The 17803-nt window shown below is 33.4% G+C and overlaps 1 protein-coding gene across 12 annotated transcripts in view; it reads right to left on the bottom strand.

Annotated features, from left to right (window-relative positions):
- LOC101888705 (restin homolog) overlaps positions 1 to 17803 on the bottom strand; it is a 126634-nt gene that overhangs the window by 21605 nt on the left and 87226 nt on the right. For 9 of the 12 annotated variants that reach the window (XM_059129758.1, XM_059129755.1, XM_005182956.4 and 6 more), the window contains 5 exons: positions 16050 to 16215; positions 15776 to 15953; positions 15398 to 15460; positions 8082 to 8192; positions 2144 to 2254 (listed from right to left, as the gene is read on the bottom strand). In XM_059129758.1, coding sequence (XP_058985741.1) covers positions 2144 to 2254; positions 8082 to 8192; positions 15398 to 15460; positions 15776 to 15953; positions 16050 to 16215 — 629 coding nt within the window. Of the gene's footprint in view, positions 1 to 2143; positions 2255 to 2360; positions 3347 to 8081; positions 8193 to 15397; positions 15461 to 15775; positions 15954 to 16049; positions 16216 to 17803 lie in introns of those variants that run through there. The other 3 variants (XM_005182964.4, XM_059129756.1, XM_020036550.2) reach the window with 3 other exon arrangements.

Here is a 17803-nt window from a genome sequence, read left to right as displayed (position 1 = left end):
CTTTAGCATCTGCAGAAAGCCATTCTTGCAATTCCCTGCCAGATGTATTAGGTTTCTTTGCAGTTCCATTTGCGATATTCCAAAGGCCACCCGCACGAAGCACAACCCTTACTTGAAACTTCCAAAGAGTCCATCCTTCAGAACCTTCTAGCTTAGATATCTTAAATTCCTCCATTGTGATGTCCGTTGTTGTAATTTTCAGTAGTCCAAACTCTTTCCCGTTATGGCTCTGGGCCCATAACCTGTTAGCAGAGTAAATGAAACGACCAGCAGTTCTGATGGAACAATAGCAACTAACTAAAATTATGTATTTATTGAAAATTTCTAATAACAAAATTCATAGCATGTTGAGCAAATTACAAAACTAAAAACAACAAGTTCTACATTCTTGAGTGAATATTTTGTCATAAACTGGATTTTCTACAAATCCAAGCAAGTGTGTCAAATTAGCATAAAATCGGTTCAGATACAGCTATAGCTTCCATATATATTGTTCATCCGATTTGGTATTTTTCAAAGATATTCGGGAAATGTATCAAATGCAGCTCAGAAATACCTTTGCAAAATTAATTGAGATCGGTTCAGATTTGGATAAAGCTCCCATACATATCTTTATCCGATTTCAGGTTTAACAATGGGTGATGTCCGTCCAAATGAAATAGATTAGGGCTCATACGAACGTATTTAAAGGAAGAGGGTGTTCAAATTTGGTGAAAATCGGTTCAGATATTCCTATAGGTCATATATATATTAATATCCGATTTTGTATTTTAGTCCCTCACATCCGTTAAAAAAAATTAACTGGCTGTGAAGGGTCTAACCTCTCCTTACAAACGAAAACAATGTGATTTCGTCTAAACATCAGACATCATAATTATTGTATCAGACTTAGATTAGGCGTAAAAATGTACAATATCGATTACACTTACGGTACCGGTCGAAATTATTATTACCAACACTAAATAAAATTCTATAAAACTGAAGTTAAAATTTAAACTAGTTTTTCGAAACGTTGTTCATCGATATGTTATTCGTGGAAGCTAATCCTAACTTTACAGAAGAGGGAAGAATGATTTTTATCCTACTTGTTATTTTTTTTTTTTAATTATATTCTCCACCATTCTATGGAGAGTATATTAGCTTTGTCATTCCATTTATAACTGCTCGAAATATTCGCGATAGACCCTACAAAGTACATATATTCTGGGTCAGCGTAAAATTCTAAGACGATTTAGCGATGTCCGTCTGTCTGTGTGTCTGTCTGCCGGTCTGTCTGTTCTAATCACGCTATCTTTCGAACGAATTGATATATAAATATATATAATATACACATGTATATTTTCCAGTAGGCAGGTTAAGTTCGTAAATTGGCCAAGTCGGTCCACATTTTTGTATAGCCTCCATATAACGGTACCTGCCGATATTCAAATTTCGTATTCGAAGTTTGTAATTGGTACTACGGTCTAGGTCTATATAAAAAAAATCCTATGCATCTTCCCGTTTTCGGATAGCCCTCATATAACAGTAAATCCCATTATTCGGTATTTTGATGATTTTAGCGACATTATTGGCCGGAATTGTTTCAAATTTCGTGTTTGAATATCTTAATGGGTACTACAGCCTTTGACAAAAATTACTTATTCAGGTCCACGACTTTGTATATCCCCCTATAAAGGCCAGTACATGATATTTTTCGGAATCCGTTGACATTTTTCTAGTTCCTTTTAAATGGTGGAGGGTATTAAAAGTTCGGACCGGTCGAACTTAGTTGCTGCTTTACTTGTTTTTTATCGTTGGTGTCTCTCTGTAATTAAGTAACGGTATGGACGTTTTTGGGCTACTGATTCGGTGGAAACCCCTCAAACTAAACATATACCCCTACGGAGAGGGAAATTTGTCGTATATTTTACAAAACTTTACGATATAGAATACAATACGTTCTTGCTTGACTCATATGGCAGAACCAAATTATGTTGATTTTGAAAGCGTGGAAATTTCGTTTTAAAATAATTTTAGTTTTAAAAATGTTGTTATTCTCAAATTGAATGCACAAAATACCTAGTATCAATCAATCAGTGTACCAAACGAAGTTCCAATTCCAAATATAATTCGATTTTCAGAATAAGAGAAAAAATACCCTTACATTTAATTCATCGCCACAGAAGGTGGCCTCATCAATCGAGAACTGCAGGTCTTCCGCTTTCTTGCGTTCCTCGCTCAATTGGCGTTCCAACAGAGCTATTCGCGTTTTCAACTAAGCCCCCAAGTGTCCAAAGAATGTTTGCATGCGGAAGAAGAAACGAGAAAATGAAGGAGATGAGATTAATAGCAGATTAATAAAACTACAAAAAACGGCAACATTTTGTGCATTTTTCTCATATTGATTATATTTATTTTTGTTGTTTTAATAATATAGATACAAATACATACATACAATGATATTGATAACATTTACAAATACAAAAGTAATATAGTTAATTTCTAGTTATAACAAAAGCAATAAAATTCGCTTAGATCGTGGTGTGCATAAATGATTGTTGTTTGTTTTGTTTTTGTCGTTTTTTGGGTGATGGCTCTCCATCCATCCGTCCGTCCGTCCGATGATACTGGCATAGCCGGGCGGACAGTAACAAAATAAAATAGTAATGAAAAATATATAATAATAAAAAAAACAAATGGTCTTAATTTACATTCTTTCTGAAAAAAAGAAAAAATTAATAAAAGGGGGAAGAGAGGAAAACATTTTTGGGCTTTTTCCAGGTTTCCTTCATTCGTTAAATGGTCGAGGAATTTGGATTTTTGGCATAAAATATAAGCTTTAGATTTTCACGGAATTTTTGTTTTCGAAAAAACTAGGTGGATACATTTTTTTTAAATAAATCTGCATGTGAAGATCATTAGTTTGTTGCTGTTGGTGTTTTTTGTTGTTGTCATCATCGATCTTGTTTGAGCACTAGGCGTAGAAAAAATCAAGAGGTACAGATTGGTCTACTTCGTCAGCACATATTTCATTCTCAGTTGTGTATATGTGTGTGCGCGTGTGAGTGAGTGTGATTTGTAGGACAATTATTATTCTCTTTGATATACGTTTCGGACAAAACCATGTCCACCATCGTCGTTTTGTTGTAGGAAAAGGACAAGCATTGCGATTGTCTTTCTATGTGTCTTCATAGATCATCTGCGAGGCAACTGTTTACTTAATGCGTAAAGGAGACAGTACACTATGAAGGATGCAGTGCTTCTCGTGGTTGCCAGTCCAGCCGCGGAATTCCCGACGCAGATCGGCCAAACGGAAGCTACGGCGTGCGATAAGTCTCACCCAACGATCGGCGTCGCTAAGCAATTTCTAAAGAAGATTTGACAAAAAATGTGAACTTGTAACCAATTGAGAAATGAGGCAAAACAAAAGAAGAAAATTTGGTCGGTTTGGTTGAAACAGCATAAAATAAAAAAAGAGAGGGCAATCACATAAATGCCATCGTACATACATACATACACAGGTTTGCTGTTTTAGCTAAAAAGGATGAAAGTTTTTGAAATTTTCAAGTTGATGGAATAATAATAAATTCAATAGATTTTTTACAGAAAAGAAAAACGGTCGCTTTTCCGTTTTAGAGAGTCAACAATTGTGTCTTGAGGGACTTTTATTTTAAAATCGATTTAAAATTGAATTATTTTGTTGGATCCTAAATAAAACTGTTCTATGAAATAACAGTAATTTTGATTGAAATATGAAGAAAACGCATACATAAAATATAAAAATTATTTAAATCATTTGAAGAAAAATGAGTTACATAACTTTAAATGTCGACTAAAACAACGAACTAACAAACAAACGTTGCGTTATGGTCATCTAATTTAACTCCTATTTCTGCACCCGATACTCTCAGAATAGACTAATTTTTGCTAATCTGAATTTGCTCCACAGTGAAATTTGGATTTAATTGCTTTATCGTTTAACAATTTCAAATTGTTTCAAAGTTTTGAAATTTACAATATCCAGCTTCTGTTTACACTCCGAATGCATACGTTTTCACACTCGGTTGAAGGTAGCAACAATTGGTGTGTTTTTTTTCTGTCGGCATCGAAAATAATTCAAACGAGAATTCAACCAATACATAGAAACAATGACAAATAGATGGGCCCAAGTAAATGTGCACTAATAAATGAAATGACTCATCCGTCAGCACTTTTAGACAGGGGAAATTACAAATATCATCAGGTGGAAAATTTTTAACACATGGCTATTTTAATATTCAAACAAATGACCTTGAATACAATTTCAGCTATTTAAATATGAAATTTTGCCCATTGAACAATTGCTCAAAGCTATCACGAACTGTTGGGAAATGGAATTTCATTATGAAGTTTTTCTCACAATAGAAAATTTACAACTCATAGGTATGTTAGCTTTAGGGTAGATCAATTTAGGCAGATCAACAAAAAAATAAGAACTAAAGTGAACCATGATAACGAGATTCTGTTTCCTGTTTCGTACTGTTTATATTATTATCAGGAATATTTATACTCCTAAAATTCTGCAAAAGTGAAATTATAAAATTCTTTTGATAGTCCTTCTGATAGTTTTCCAATTCCTGCCGGTAAATTGTCTTTCTTCGACAATTAACCGTTTTTTAATTATTTGATCCGTTTGATCCGATACAATGGATTCGTAACTTACACGGCTTTATTTTATATAGGACAAAAAACGCCCACATATCCCAATGGAACAATGAGGGTGTAGGGAAAACCACAAAAATCCAATGAGATAAAAACGAAGAATCTTTTATTGCTAGGGAAAAGTAGATCAGTGAGGTAACAGGCATCCTTACAGGGAACCTGGGCCTACAAGCTCATCTGTACAAGATAGGATGTGCAGATAACAGCATATGCAGGGCATGCAGATGACGAAACATTGGACAATTTTCTCTGCCAATGCCCAGCGTTTGCAAATATTAGACCCCAATTCTTGGGGAACGACTCCATACCAGACCTTAATCACATCATGGTAAATGATATAAAACAGTTAAGAAATTTCATAAAGGCAACCGAATTTTAAATATAACAGACTGTAAACTGCCCGTCTTCTTTCGAAAAAATCCTTAGTCTACAGCACACAACAGGTCTTACTGGCTTAAGTGTATGTCCAACAGGGCATGCGGTGAATTGCCCCTCTTTTCAACCTAACCTAACCTTATTTTATATATATAAATTATGGCGCCTAATGGTAGTATAAAAATAAATACTAAAAAATATAGACTTAAAAATAGAAGATAAATGTATCAGCGTTTTGAAAATTTACATCATAAAATAACCTAAATAGAGTAAATGTTCACCCCTCTTTCATTTTTTTTAAATACTCGGATTAAGAGTCCTTGGATCCGCTGAATTTTAGATATATGTATTATGTCATCGGCAATATTGCTGATAACAATGATAGGATTATTTTGATCTAACATTTTAATCTTCAAGCGAGTCAGCAATACGGGGCGGGGGAGAGGATATGAGTGGTAGAAGATTTCAAATTCCTGAAGTTAATTTTTTTTCGACAAGCAATGTTTTTTTTTTTTTAATAATCGTTTGATTTGTTTCTTGTTCATGCTTTGTGTTTTGATTTGGCAAATCAGCTGATTGCTGGAAGATGCTCTCAGGGTGCATCTATTTACTTTTTAGAGAAAAATGCTACCTTAATTTCTAAAAAAAGCATTTGATGCGCGTTTCAGATGTGAAACGCTTAAACTTCGTGTTTTAAATAATTTATATGTAATATTTTTTAATAAAAAATGTACACAATATTGTTGTCGTGTGATTGCTGAGAGCAATTGGAGAAAGAGAGGGTGAGAGAGAGAGCAGTTGAGTAACTAAGACTTTATTAGTTCTTACTTTGATCAGCCGAATTTTAAGCAGTATTCTAAATTGAATATTTGAATTATTTTTCAGATAATATGCATTCTCCACTATTTTTACAACATGCCTCATATGTAAGCAAAAAAAATCTACTTCGGTTTTCTCATATTATCAAAATGAGACGGACATATTTTGGATAACAGCAGCAGCACACCTGTCCGGGAAAATAATCATTTAAGACATTTTTGTATTTGTATTTAATTTTTTCTTAAAACAATATTAAACCTGTAGAGGGATTCTGTAACACATTTTTTGAGTTACCGACAAATATCGGTAGAATTGAAATGCAAAATTTTGAATGAAAAGAGATTTTGATAATAAAGTTGACAGCACTGTTGCTATCAATAGGAGTTAGCGACTATTTTTTTTTGGTCGCTACCTTGACAACATTTTTCTTTAATATTGAAAGTATAAGCATTTCAATTTTAACGATTTTTGTCGGTAACTTAAAACATACCTTTTATTTTGTAGTTTGGACAAAACGTATTGTAAATATGTGTGACCCATGAATTTAAAAGTGCAGAGTCGAATGCTTGATGCCTCCACAAAAAATCTGAGCTTTTTAAATTTTTTTCGTTCTTTCTCGAATTTTGTTAACTCAAATCAAATGCATAGCGCGTCAATTGGTGACCTCCTAGTCATTGGCATTTCCAGTTGAAATCTTCCCAGACATATAAGGATTTCGTGTTTACTCCTTTAGGAAAACAGGGTGAACATTAAAAAGAAGTAGATCAAAAGTTTGAACCTGATACCTTGGAATTTAGTTCAAGGCTTGAAATCCCTAGACAATCCGGATATATCCTCAATTATATTACCACCATTGATTCAGCCTAATCTTGATAAGAAATAAAATTCAACAATGTCGAATGGAAACAATTCACTTTATTCGAAGAATTACAATTACCAAATCATTGTTCGGCATTACAAACAAAACTCATATGCAATTAACTTAACACATGCAATTAACAATTATGTTAATTAGATTGTTGTTGTTATTGGTGTATGTGTGCTTATGTAGATGGTGTTAGCATCATTGAATTAGTAAATGAATAAAACACAACAACAAATTTAATTAATTATTTAAAGTGAGGAAATTATTTGTGTACGAAAGAGAAAAATTAATAAAGACAGAGGAGTTCGAAATACTGCAATCCTTGGATGTTGTTAGACTAACGTTTTGAATAATATTTTTTTGGGAAATCATAAAATATGAACTTGATGGGAATATTTCATACTGGAGAATGTTTGTAAAAAGAAAGTTAGTTTGATTCACCAATTATTTGCTATTCAGTCTGCAGAAAAACTTAGGTGGTCTGCAAAATTTCTAATCCAATTAAAAAAGTGAAAAAGTCAAGATTTTGTGAAATTATGCAAAATGTGAAAAAGAATAGAGAACAAGTATTGTGTCGGTATGTAATGGGAAGTTCGACACATCAAAATCATAGGCTAGAACAGTGCTGCTCAAAACATTAGCTACCGCATATTATTTGAATTGTAATACCAATGGATTGGAACATTACCACTTGACCAATAGAAATTCAGTTCCGATGCCGTTGTATATGTAACTGTTTTGTATTGCCAGCCAATATCAGCTGTAAATGTTTTAAGCCGCCAAACTATTCGAAGTGAAAAAATATTAGCAGTAAGATACATAAACATAAAATGATCCCACATTGTCCTTTGTGTCGTCAAGGTTATATTCGGTGTGAATGTGTACGTATGTATGTATGTATGATGGAAATGCCTCATGGAGAAAACACCTTAGAGGTAGGTGCAATTTAATTGTGGTATTTGCCAGGTGATGGATCGATCTTCATCGAATAACGTTTGAAGTCATTCAACACAAATCGCTATCACGCTTTAAATTAGAATACAAGAACACAAAACGAAAGAAAACAAAAAACTGAGAACGGAATTAACAAATCTTAAAATAATGTTTTCGTTGACAAGCCACGTGGAAAATAAAGTCTCTCTTTGTCGCTAAACCAAACTTTCTTTTTCGTTGCCACCGGTGATGAGGTCAAGGAACGCGAGGGCGAACGTTCGACCAATGTTGTGTTCTTTGAAATCGGTGCTGGCTGTTGTTTCGTGGAGAGCACACCGAACGGACGCCGCATTGCCATCAGGGACGATGGTGTCGGTGGTGGATATGTTATATCACTGAATATATTTACCTCATTGATATTCTTCTGGTACTGGAATGCCTGATTCTGTGAATCCTCACGATCCAAGTCGCGTTCGATCATCAATTGTTCAATGTGTTGTTGTTTCTCGCGCAAAATATCCTATAAAGAGTATATATTTAAAGAATAGGGGAAAAGTAGAATTGTAGAAATGTATACACGTAGGGTACAACAAAATTAAAGTTTTTTTATTCGATATATTCCATTATAACCCCAACAATATTATCAAAACCAAAATAAAAATCAAAACTTTGAAATATGCAGATAGTTTTGTATGAGGGCTTATTCTCTATGCAGAAAGTGAATGGTCAAAATACCAGAAAGCGTGCTTTTGGCTCGTTCTTTTAACAAAAAATTAACATGCTTCCAAAAAAAAAAAAAAAAAAAACAAAAAAAAAAATGAAAATGGATATTCAAAAAACTTTGTGAATTTAAGATTCTTTGGACCACTTGAAAAACTAAAATTTTTACTACTACAATTGTATTACATTATCTCTCGAACACGGCTGCCTCATTTTTGAGTCTTTATCTGATGACACTTTGATTTCAAATTTCGCATCTCCAAAGTACCATGAAAATGCAAAAATAAAAAAAGCGCTAACAGCCCCTTAGAAAGGTTAATAGATGTATACATGCAATACAATGGATACAATGCCATTAATTGAAGTCGGTTTAATTTAGCTTTTGCCAACATCGAAAAATTAAACTCAATTTGAGGACCTCGTGATACCCTACTACAATATTATGGTAAAAGTTATGTACATGTAATGCCCTTGAAATAGAGTGAACGAATTCCTTAAGATATTGGGATACACAATTGAACTACATTAAAAACCATTACAAAAAATAATGTTCGTCATGAGAATATTGATTTGTAGGGTTTGCACGCGATATTTCCAAATTAAGACCAGTAAGGAATAGTCAAAAGTCGGTCGGGGTCGACTAAATGATACCCTACACCACTATGCATATTTAGTAGAGCTCCCGTAACAAAAGAATTTATTTCAAGTAGATCATACCACCTGTCAACATTTGGCTTTAGAACAGTTATAGTGCACTCCATAGCACGATATAATAAAAATATATATATCGGAGCCAAGTTGCTCCAAATGGAAACGTACGTCCCGAATTTCACTCTATATGGGCTGATATTAATAAAAAAAATATCATTGTTGTCCAATGCATATTACGAATGTGAGGGACTTAAACACCAAATCAGATGAAAAATATATATGGGAGCTATAGCTATATCTCAACCGATGTTCTCCGAATTTAATGTACATGCCTTTAGTCTGAATTTGGTCAGATATGATAAAATTCAGGTCATTTGGACTGATATTGGCCATTTAGGGCACAATTAACCCGAAATCGGTTGAAGATATATATGGAAGCTATATCCAAATCTGAACCGATCTTGACAAAATTTGATACACTTATTTCGGAGCTGTATCTGATATTTGGTACCAAAGATCATTGTTGTGGAATGCATATTACACTTGTGACGGACTTTAAACCCCAAATCGGATAAAACATATATACATATATGGGAGCTATAGCTATATCTGAATCGATTTACACCAAATTTGAAGTACTGGATTATAGTATGAATTCAGTCGTAATTGCCAAAATTCAATCCATTTGGGCTGAAGATAAAGCCCAATCTGAACCGATCTCGATAAAATTTAACGGAGGTATTTTCGAAGCAGTATTTGATGTACGGTACCAAATATCATTCTTCTGGATGAAACATTTGATTTACTTGCTTCTAGATTGAATTCGGTGAGATGTACCAAAATACAGGTCATTTTGACTTAATTAACCCGAAAAAAAGAGTTTTTAACAGAAACGCGGCGATTGAACATATGTCAAGCTTATTATAATTGTTAATGCCCGCATCCTTCTGTTTGGTCACAGGATTAAAGCTAGCTACAATAAATGCAGTTGTTTTTATATAAATAACGGTTTTAAGCTTCACAATTTTGCAACAACAAAACACAGGTGCTTAATTCTTGTTCTTCTGAAATGAATGAGGCGACAAATGTCAAATGAAAAAATATTTTCTATTCATATTCATAGAATAAAAATCCAGCCTCATTGTGATCAGAGAGTTTCGATAATACGATATAACAATATTTAGGACGTTTTATACTTTTACTACAGATGTATGACGTTTTCGAAGTTTACACCTTCGACAGTTGAAAAAAAAAAACTGTGAAACAGACCATCTCTGTCCACGGTTAACCTAGTTTTTGGCCGGAGACAAGAGACCATGCAACTTGCATGGTTCGTTGCATTCGCCCTCTACTTACGCCCTCCATCGCTATTCAAAACTGTATTTGAAAATTTCGGAGCTCTGCTTAAAATTGATTATTCGGTATCGTAGTATAATGATAATTCTACATTTTCGATTTAGCGATCATTTTCTGTCGATTTTTCTTTCCCACGCAATCAAAAAAAATATGCAACAATTAATGTTCTTAGTGTTGATTTTGTGCTCAGTTTATAATACCCACCTCAAAACCAAAAGAAACTCCTATCAATTTCTACGACTTGAGGTTGAGAGATATATTAAAAGATCCAAAAGCAAATTTAGCTATCGACCATGTATTGCGAATATCGACTTTCTCATATCTAATAATACAATATTGGGTAGTCTTCAACTTCGGTGAAGGTTATATAAATATTAAGGCCAAAGGGCGCTAATGGGATTTGGTCCTAATAAATCAATGGACTGAGCGAAAGGCTGGATTCATTTGAGCTAATACATAGTATGGAGGGTATATTAAGTTGGTCATTCCGTTTGTAACTCTTCGAAATAATCATTTTAGACATATCAAAGTACATATATTCTTGATCGGCGTAAAATTCTAAGACGATTTAGCCCTGTCCGTCCGTCCGTCTGGTGTAATAACGCTAGAGTCTAAACGAATAAGATAGGAAATTTTGCACAGATCAGTCTTTTGTCTGCAGGCAGGTCAAGTTCGAAGATGGGGTATATCGGTCCACGATATCGTATAGCCCCCATACAACGGTGCCCCCGATATTCGGTATTTTGATGGTTTTAGCCACATTTTTCAATAAAATTGTCTGAAAATCCACATAAGTAATACCTTCTGAGTATTTCATCCCCTGGAAGATTATTGTCTATATAGGTCCACGATATCACGATACCTATACTCGGTATTGTGATGATTTCAGCAAAATTTTTCAGTGGAATTGTGTAAAAATCCATGCTAGAAGTTCTGTCCAAGCACCTTATCCCTGGAAGAGAAAAATCTATATGGGTTCAAGATATCGTATAGCCCACATAAAACGGTGCTCCCCCTGATGTTAGATATTTGGCGATTTTAGGGACGTTATTCACCGGAGTTGTTTCAAATTGCGTACCTAGAATTCGTAATATGTACTATAGCCTATGACAAAAAATTATGCAAGGGGCACGTCTTCGTATAGCCTCCATATAATGGTACATTCAAATATTCGGTATTTTGATGATTTTAGCGACATCATTCACTGTTTGTTGTTGTTTCGTATTTAGAGTTCGTAATGGGAACTACAGACTATGACAGAAAATTTTCTATGCAGGTCCAGGCCTTCGTACAAGCCCCATACATAAGTACCTCCCTATATTCGGTATTTTGATGATTTTAGCTACATTATTCACAGGATTTTTTTCAAGTTTCGTATTTGAATATTGTAATTGCTTATGACAAAACTTGCCTATACATGTCCACGTCTTCGTATAAATCCCAATATTAACGGCTATATTCGGTATTTTTAAGATTTTAACAGAATTTTTGGCGAATTTATTTTTTTGAAAATTTACAAATTCGTTCCAAATGGTGGAGGGTATTCAAAATTCCCCGGCCTAACTTACTGTTTTTTTACTTGTTTTTTTTTTTTTTTTTTTTTTTTTTTAAGTAATAATAATACGACGTCCAGACACTATTCGACTTTTTTTGTATATACATATTTAGTCGAAAGTAGTTAGGAAAGAAAATTTGACCATTCACAATCTCAGAGATTATAAAACAATTTCAAAATTAGTGTACATATGTATGTATATAATTATATATAAAAAAGAAGAATAATAAAAAATCACTTACATTAGCCATATTTCCATGCATAAGGAAAGGGTTATTTTAAACTCAAATAAAAAATAACAAAAGCTTCCGTAGAAAAAGAAACCGATAAAAAAGTGGGGTTTAGAATAAAACAAAAATAAAGGAGAAACGAAAACCAAAATATAAAACATGTTACAGAATAGAAAATAAAACAAAAGCGTGCAAAATAACAGAAAACATTTTGGAATTTGTTGTCGTTTTTTTTATTTTAGAAAATCCATAAACTTAGCTTTATTTACAGAAAAAAAATAAAAAGTTCATCCAAAAACAAGAAATATTTGTAGGTAAATATATAATAAACGAACATAATAATAATGATAGTTTACAATAGAGAATATACAATTTTAATAAATTAATGGCAGGGGTCTTAAAGGAAAAACGTTGAAGGAAAATATAGTGTAGGATTGTTGCTTTTTTGTGTATATTAAATTATTGGGTTAATTTGAATGACAAGAAGTTTTTTTTATAAAAATATGAATATAATTGATGGAGTGGTGAGTTAGTTTAAACTTTAAAAAAATATACGGTGTTATTGTGTTTTATAAGCAGCTAAAAAAATTAATATGTTATGCTACACAAGGCTAAAAAAGCTAAAAAACTAAAAAAATGGCCCTGTTCAGAATGTATTCATTGCCACAACTCTTAGGAAGACGTCTTACCAATTATATAGTTCCAGAATCAGCCAGAATTAGCAATTTTATTCAATTTTATCAACTTGACTTTGGAAATTTGAAAAGTTTATTTTTTTGTTTGTTCTTTAGCCACCTTCTACCTGAGACTACAATCTCAGTTTTAATAAAATACAACGGGAAAATTTTTTTCCGGAATAAATACGTCGCGACGAAATAGTGAGATGCAATCTATATTAATAAAAGAGTAAAGTTATTGACTGACTGGCTTAAATGTTCCTCCACGCCCAGACGAAACGGTTGAAGATAGAATCTTGACCCTCACTCATGGTCTGAAAGGGTCAGATAAGTCCGGGTTTTTTGGAAATTCGTACTAGAACTGTAAAAAGGTATTACAAGGTACTAAATATGGTACGCTTTGTATTTGCGGAAACAGTAGAGCTAGAACTCTAAAATTTAGAATGAGCGTCACTGATAGAGTGTATGATAGATATGCCAAAGAGTTTCTGGGAATTCGTACTATAAGTGTGCGAAAAAAAATGTACTACATTTGGTACTATTTCGTATTATATGAACGGTTAAGCTAAAAACTTAAAACTTGGAATCGGAATCAATGTTGGGAGTAGAATCAATGTAAGGATGTAATTTTGGAACCGTGTAATCATTTATACGAAAAGTACTAAACGGCAATAAATTTAGTACAATTTGAATTTGGAGGAACGGATGGAGCTAGAATCCTGAAATTTGAAATTAACATTACTGGCGGAAAGTACACATCTTGAAATTTAGAAATAAGAAAGGAAATTCGTATTTAATGTGTACTAAATAATAAATTTGGTACAATTTAAATTTTGGGTAAACCGATGGATTTCTATTGGACTTTATGATGTTGGTAGTTGCGAAAATTTGTCCTTAAGTGTACTAAATGGTACTAAATTTTGATTTGGGTAAAACAATAGAGCTGGTATCCTGAAAATTGGAAATATAATTACTGTTGGAGTGTAAAATTGGGATATATAGAAAACTACCTATATTGGTGATTTGTACTTATATGTGTTAAAACGTACCAAATAAAGTACAATTTGTATTTGGACGAACCAACATGGGTGGAATCCTAAAATTTGAAATGAGGACTGCCGTGGGAGTATGGGGTATGTAGGAAGCTTTGGAACTAAATGGTACTTTAGAACTAAATGTACAAATTTGAATTATGATGGATTATTATGGTGGAATTGAATTATTACGATGGAGCTGGAATTCTGAATTTTGGAATGTGAGTCACTGATGGAGAGCAGAATAGATGCACCAAAGGGTTATTGGAAATTTTGAAATTCTCTATTGGGGTCTCTGGTTGTAGTAGATTCGTAATAAAGAGGTGGTTTTAGAAATGTGTACTACAAGTGCACGTAAAGTACTAAATAGTACTACGTTTGGTACAATTTGGATTTGGGTGGACTTAGGGTCACTCTGCATGTGTAGCCTGGACATATGGAAGTGATTGCGGAGATGTGTACCCCAATTGCATAAAAAGTACAGAATGGTACTACATTTGGTATTGGGTGGAGGAATAGAGGTAAAATTCAGAATGTTATTCAAAATGTTAAGGAGGACTTTTCGCTGACGAAGTAGGGGGTACTTGTAACTTTCAAATATATTTGTTGTGGCGTGGAACTGTGATTGTTTCTGGTGTTGTGGAACTGTGAATGTTTCTGTAGTTTTCACATTAGCACTGCAAATTTTACAAATTTTTACTCGAAAAGAGTTAATTTACTGAAAAGGCAATGCGACTTAAAAGAGAGTACAGAACAAAATATATGTATCCTATGAACTTAACCGAAAAAGAAAAATATTTATAAAATCTGAATACATTCTGAAAAGTTGCACTTTCGATTTTATAATTTACATTTTGCCGCACTGTGTAATAACCATATTTATATAATAAAAAAATAGAAAAAGAAACTCGTTATTCATTTTCAAAAACTCCCCGACGTACATACAAAAAATACTTCATTTACAAAAATTAAAAATCAATAAATAAATAATGTTCAAATTTCGTAAAACCGTTTTGTTGTACAGGAAAGTAATTTGATTAGTGGTCCAATTCTTCGACTAACTGAAAACGAAAAATGATTTAAGCCAATGCAAATACCGGTTTTAACAATTTTGAATTTGGCCAAACTTATTTTAAACTAATAATATGAACTTAGCATTAAAATGAAGCTGCCAATGTTTGAACAAATTTTGAAAGCCAATGATTATTTTTTAATTTTTTATTTTTTAATATTTTCTATTCCTTAAATAAATGATGGCGTTAGTAACATTATACACAAACATATACTATGTACATACATATGTAAAATGAATAAATTTTGATTTGTTTTGATTTTATTTATTATTGGGGGGTTATATTCTTAAATACGAATAAAATTAAAAATCAACTTAAAATAATTTCAATTAATTAATATTTTTTTTTAATTTTTTTACGATATTCAATGGGGATGTATGTTTGGTATATTGGTGTGTAGGAGTTTGGTAGTATGATATATTAGCGTACCTGCATCGAAAATTGTGTTTTTGGCGTTGTTACAGCAACGGGTTTAGCTGACGACGATTTGCGCTGCTTGGAAAAAATTGGGATTTGAAAATTAGGGTTAATTGACATTAATTGGGGATTTGTTGTTAGTGCTTTGTTGCATTTCTGGTTAAACATCAGAATATTAAGAGAGGCATGTCTTGCGTTTGTTTGGAAAATTAATTGCAAATCTTGATTGAACTTAGTGGGAAGGGGGGAAAATCAGTAGAAAAATAAAATAAATCGATCAAAAAAAAGTAACTTAAACTGAAACGAAATTGCATGCACCAAAGTTTAGGAGTACAATAACAACAGACAAACAAGTGGTAGAAGAAGATGGAGCTGTATTCCTATTTATACCTGAGCATTCAAGCGCAAACGCGATGTATTCGTCGTGGCAATGCTGTTCATTGTGCCAATTGATGTGAGAGATTCACGGGATCCGGTACGGGAGAGACGCGACTTTTTCGATGATGGTGACAATGAGACCTTAGCGATTGGCACAAAGACACCATATTTGGGTTTGCATTCGAAATATCTGTGTGGAAAATGTGTAATGGAAAATTAATAAAAAAAAAAAACAGAAAACATGATAGATGAAAATTCCGCCATCTTTGGTTAGGGAAAAACATACCTGACACCATCCACGGAACCATCATTTTTGCCAGTTGCTTCGTCGAGTTCAATGCCGCACCAATTGCCAGAGGCAAATTGTGTTTCGCCCAAATAACGTAGAATACCGGGGCGACTGCCAAAGCCGGAGGACACAATAACGCGATCACCAACGGTCAAGCCATTTTCTTTTTTGTTTGGAACGAGATTTGGATTAAAATATTTTGTAAGACTTCAAATTTAAAGAAATGTAATATGATTTGAAGTTTTTACATTTGGCATTAAAAAACTGTTTTTTAACTCCGATTTCGGTATAAAAATGTTCCAATCTTTGAACATACTCATATCCATGGCACAATTAGGAGGTAGAACAGCTGTGTAAACAGCTGAAATACAGCCCTGAGGCTATATCCGCTTTCTGTCAGAATTAAATGCAAAATGTTATTCGGATTTCTTTCTATTGCAAAACTGAGTTATATTCCCAGTGCGCGCCCAGCAATGTAAGTTTTTCCAAAAAAAAAAAAAAATAATAATAATAATAATAATAATAAAATAAAAATATCCGGTTTCTAAATGTATGAGTGATTTCATATCTCGATAAGGAACTAGTTCGTTCGATCGAACTAGATTGGCCCAACGTTGATGGTAAAATTAACCTGTTTCCATGGTCTTGAAGACTTAATCGATTCATAGAACTCTTTCCTTGCTGCTAAAATACAAAACCGAAGTTGTAGGATTGACAGGGTCCCCAGTGACTTGGTCCGGCTCCGGAATGGTTCCTATTCTTATATTTTTATGCATTTTACATTGAAAAGTTAACCTTTCCTATTATGGCCGAACCCATAAACAAAATGGTGTGCGGAAAAACATTTTAGAAATTCGAACTGGAAGAATACCGAATGTACTAAACGGTACCAAATATGGTACCATTTGCGTTGGGCGAACTGATAGAGCTTGGCTGTACGAAGCTGATAGTACGAAGAGTACTAAAAGCTACTAGTTTGCCGCCATAATGTTTTTTTTTTTAACAATGGAGCTAAAATCATGGAATTGATACGGCCAAAACGTGCCTTATCGAAATAACGGTTTTAAACCCTAGGTCTATCCGATTCGATCCAAACATGGTATATCGTTATATTATTATCAGACTTAGATCGAATTCGGAGATGGGCAATATCGGTCCACTCTTTCTGGTGCCTTCCCCATAAAAGTTCGAAATTGTCAAAGAAAATATTTTACTGCACAGAAAAGAGAAAGAATAATCCGATTTTGCTTCAATTTTGCAAATCCTAATGCTAGGTCAGGTGCGAAAATGTATATGAATAATTATAACTCTTATAAAATGTAATGTAAGAGTCCGATTGTATTCATTTTGCACACATCACAATATTTTAATTAACCCAAGGTCTGATATGAAGATGGAATATATTGGCATACATTGGCATGGAATATATTGGAACATTGGCTGAGGGTATACATCTGGCGGGAAAACCGACTGATAATCAAAACCACAATTTGACACCTAATGTAGAAATCGCCAGAAAATTGTGGAAAAAAAGAAAGAAATGGCCGGAGTAAAAAGCATTGACTGAAGACTGGCCGCTTCCGATTGGCGTATATGCTGATTTTTATGGATTGTGAGATTTGCCATAATTGTCTCTTCCTTTACTTTCTCAGTAGAATTCTATATTTCGCTTTTTTACTAGTATTTTTTAATGTAAACGAACAAAGTCAATATTATGAATTTGGTTAAAGTAAAAAAATGTAGAAATTTCT

This window comes from Musca domestica, unplaced genomic scaffold (assembly GCF_030504385.1).
Source record: "Musca domestica strain aabys unplaced genomic scaffold, Musca_domestica.polishedcontigs.V.1.1 68, whole genome shotgun sequence".
Classification (NCBI taxonomy): domain Eukaryota; kingdom Metazoa; phylum Arthropoda; class Insecta; order Diptera; family Muscidae; genus Musca; species Musca domestica.
Note: the sequence above shows the minus strand (reverse complement) of the source record. Positions and strands in the feature narration are given on the sequence as shown.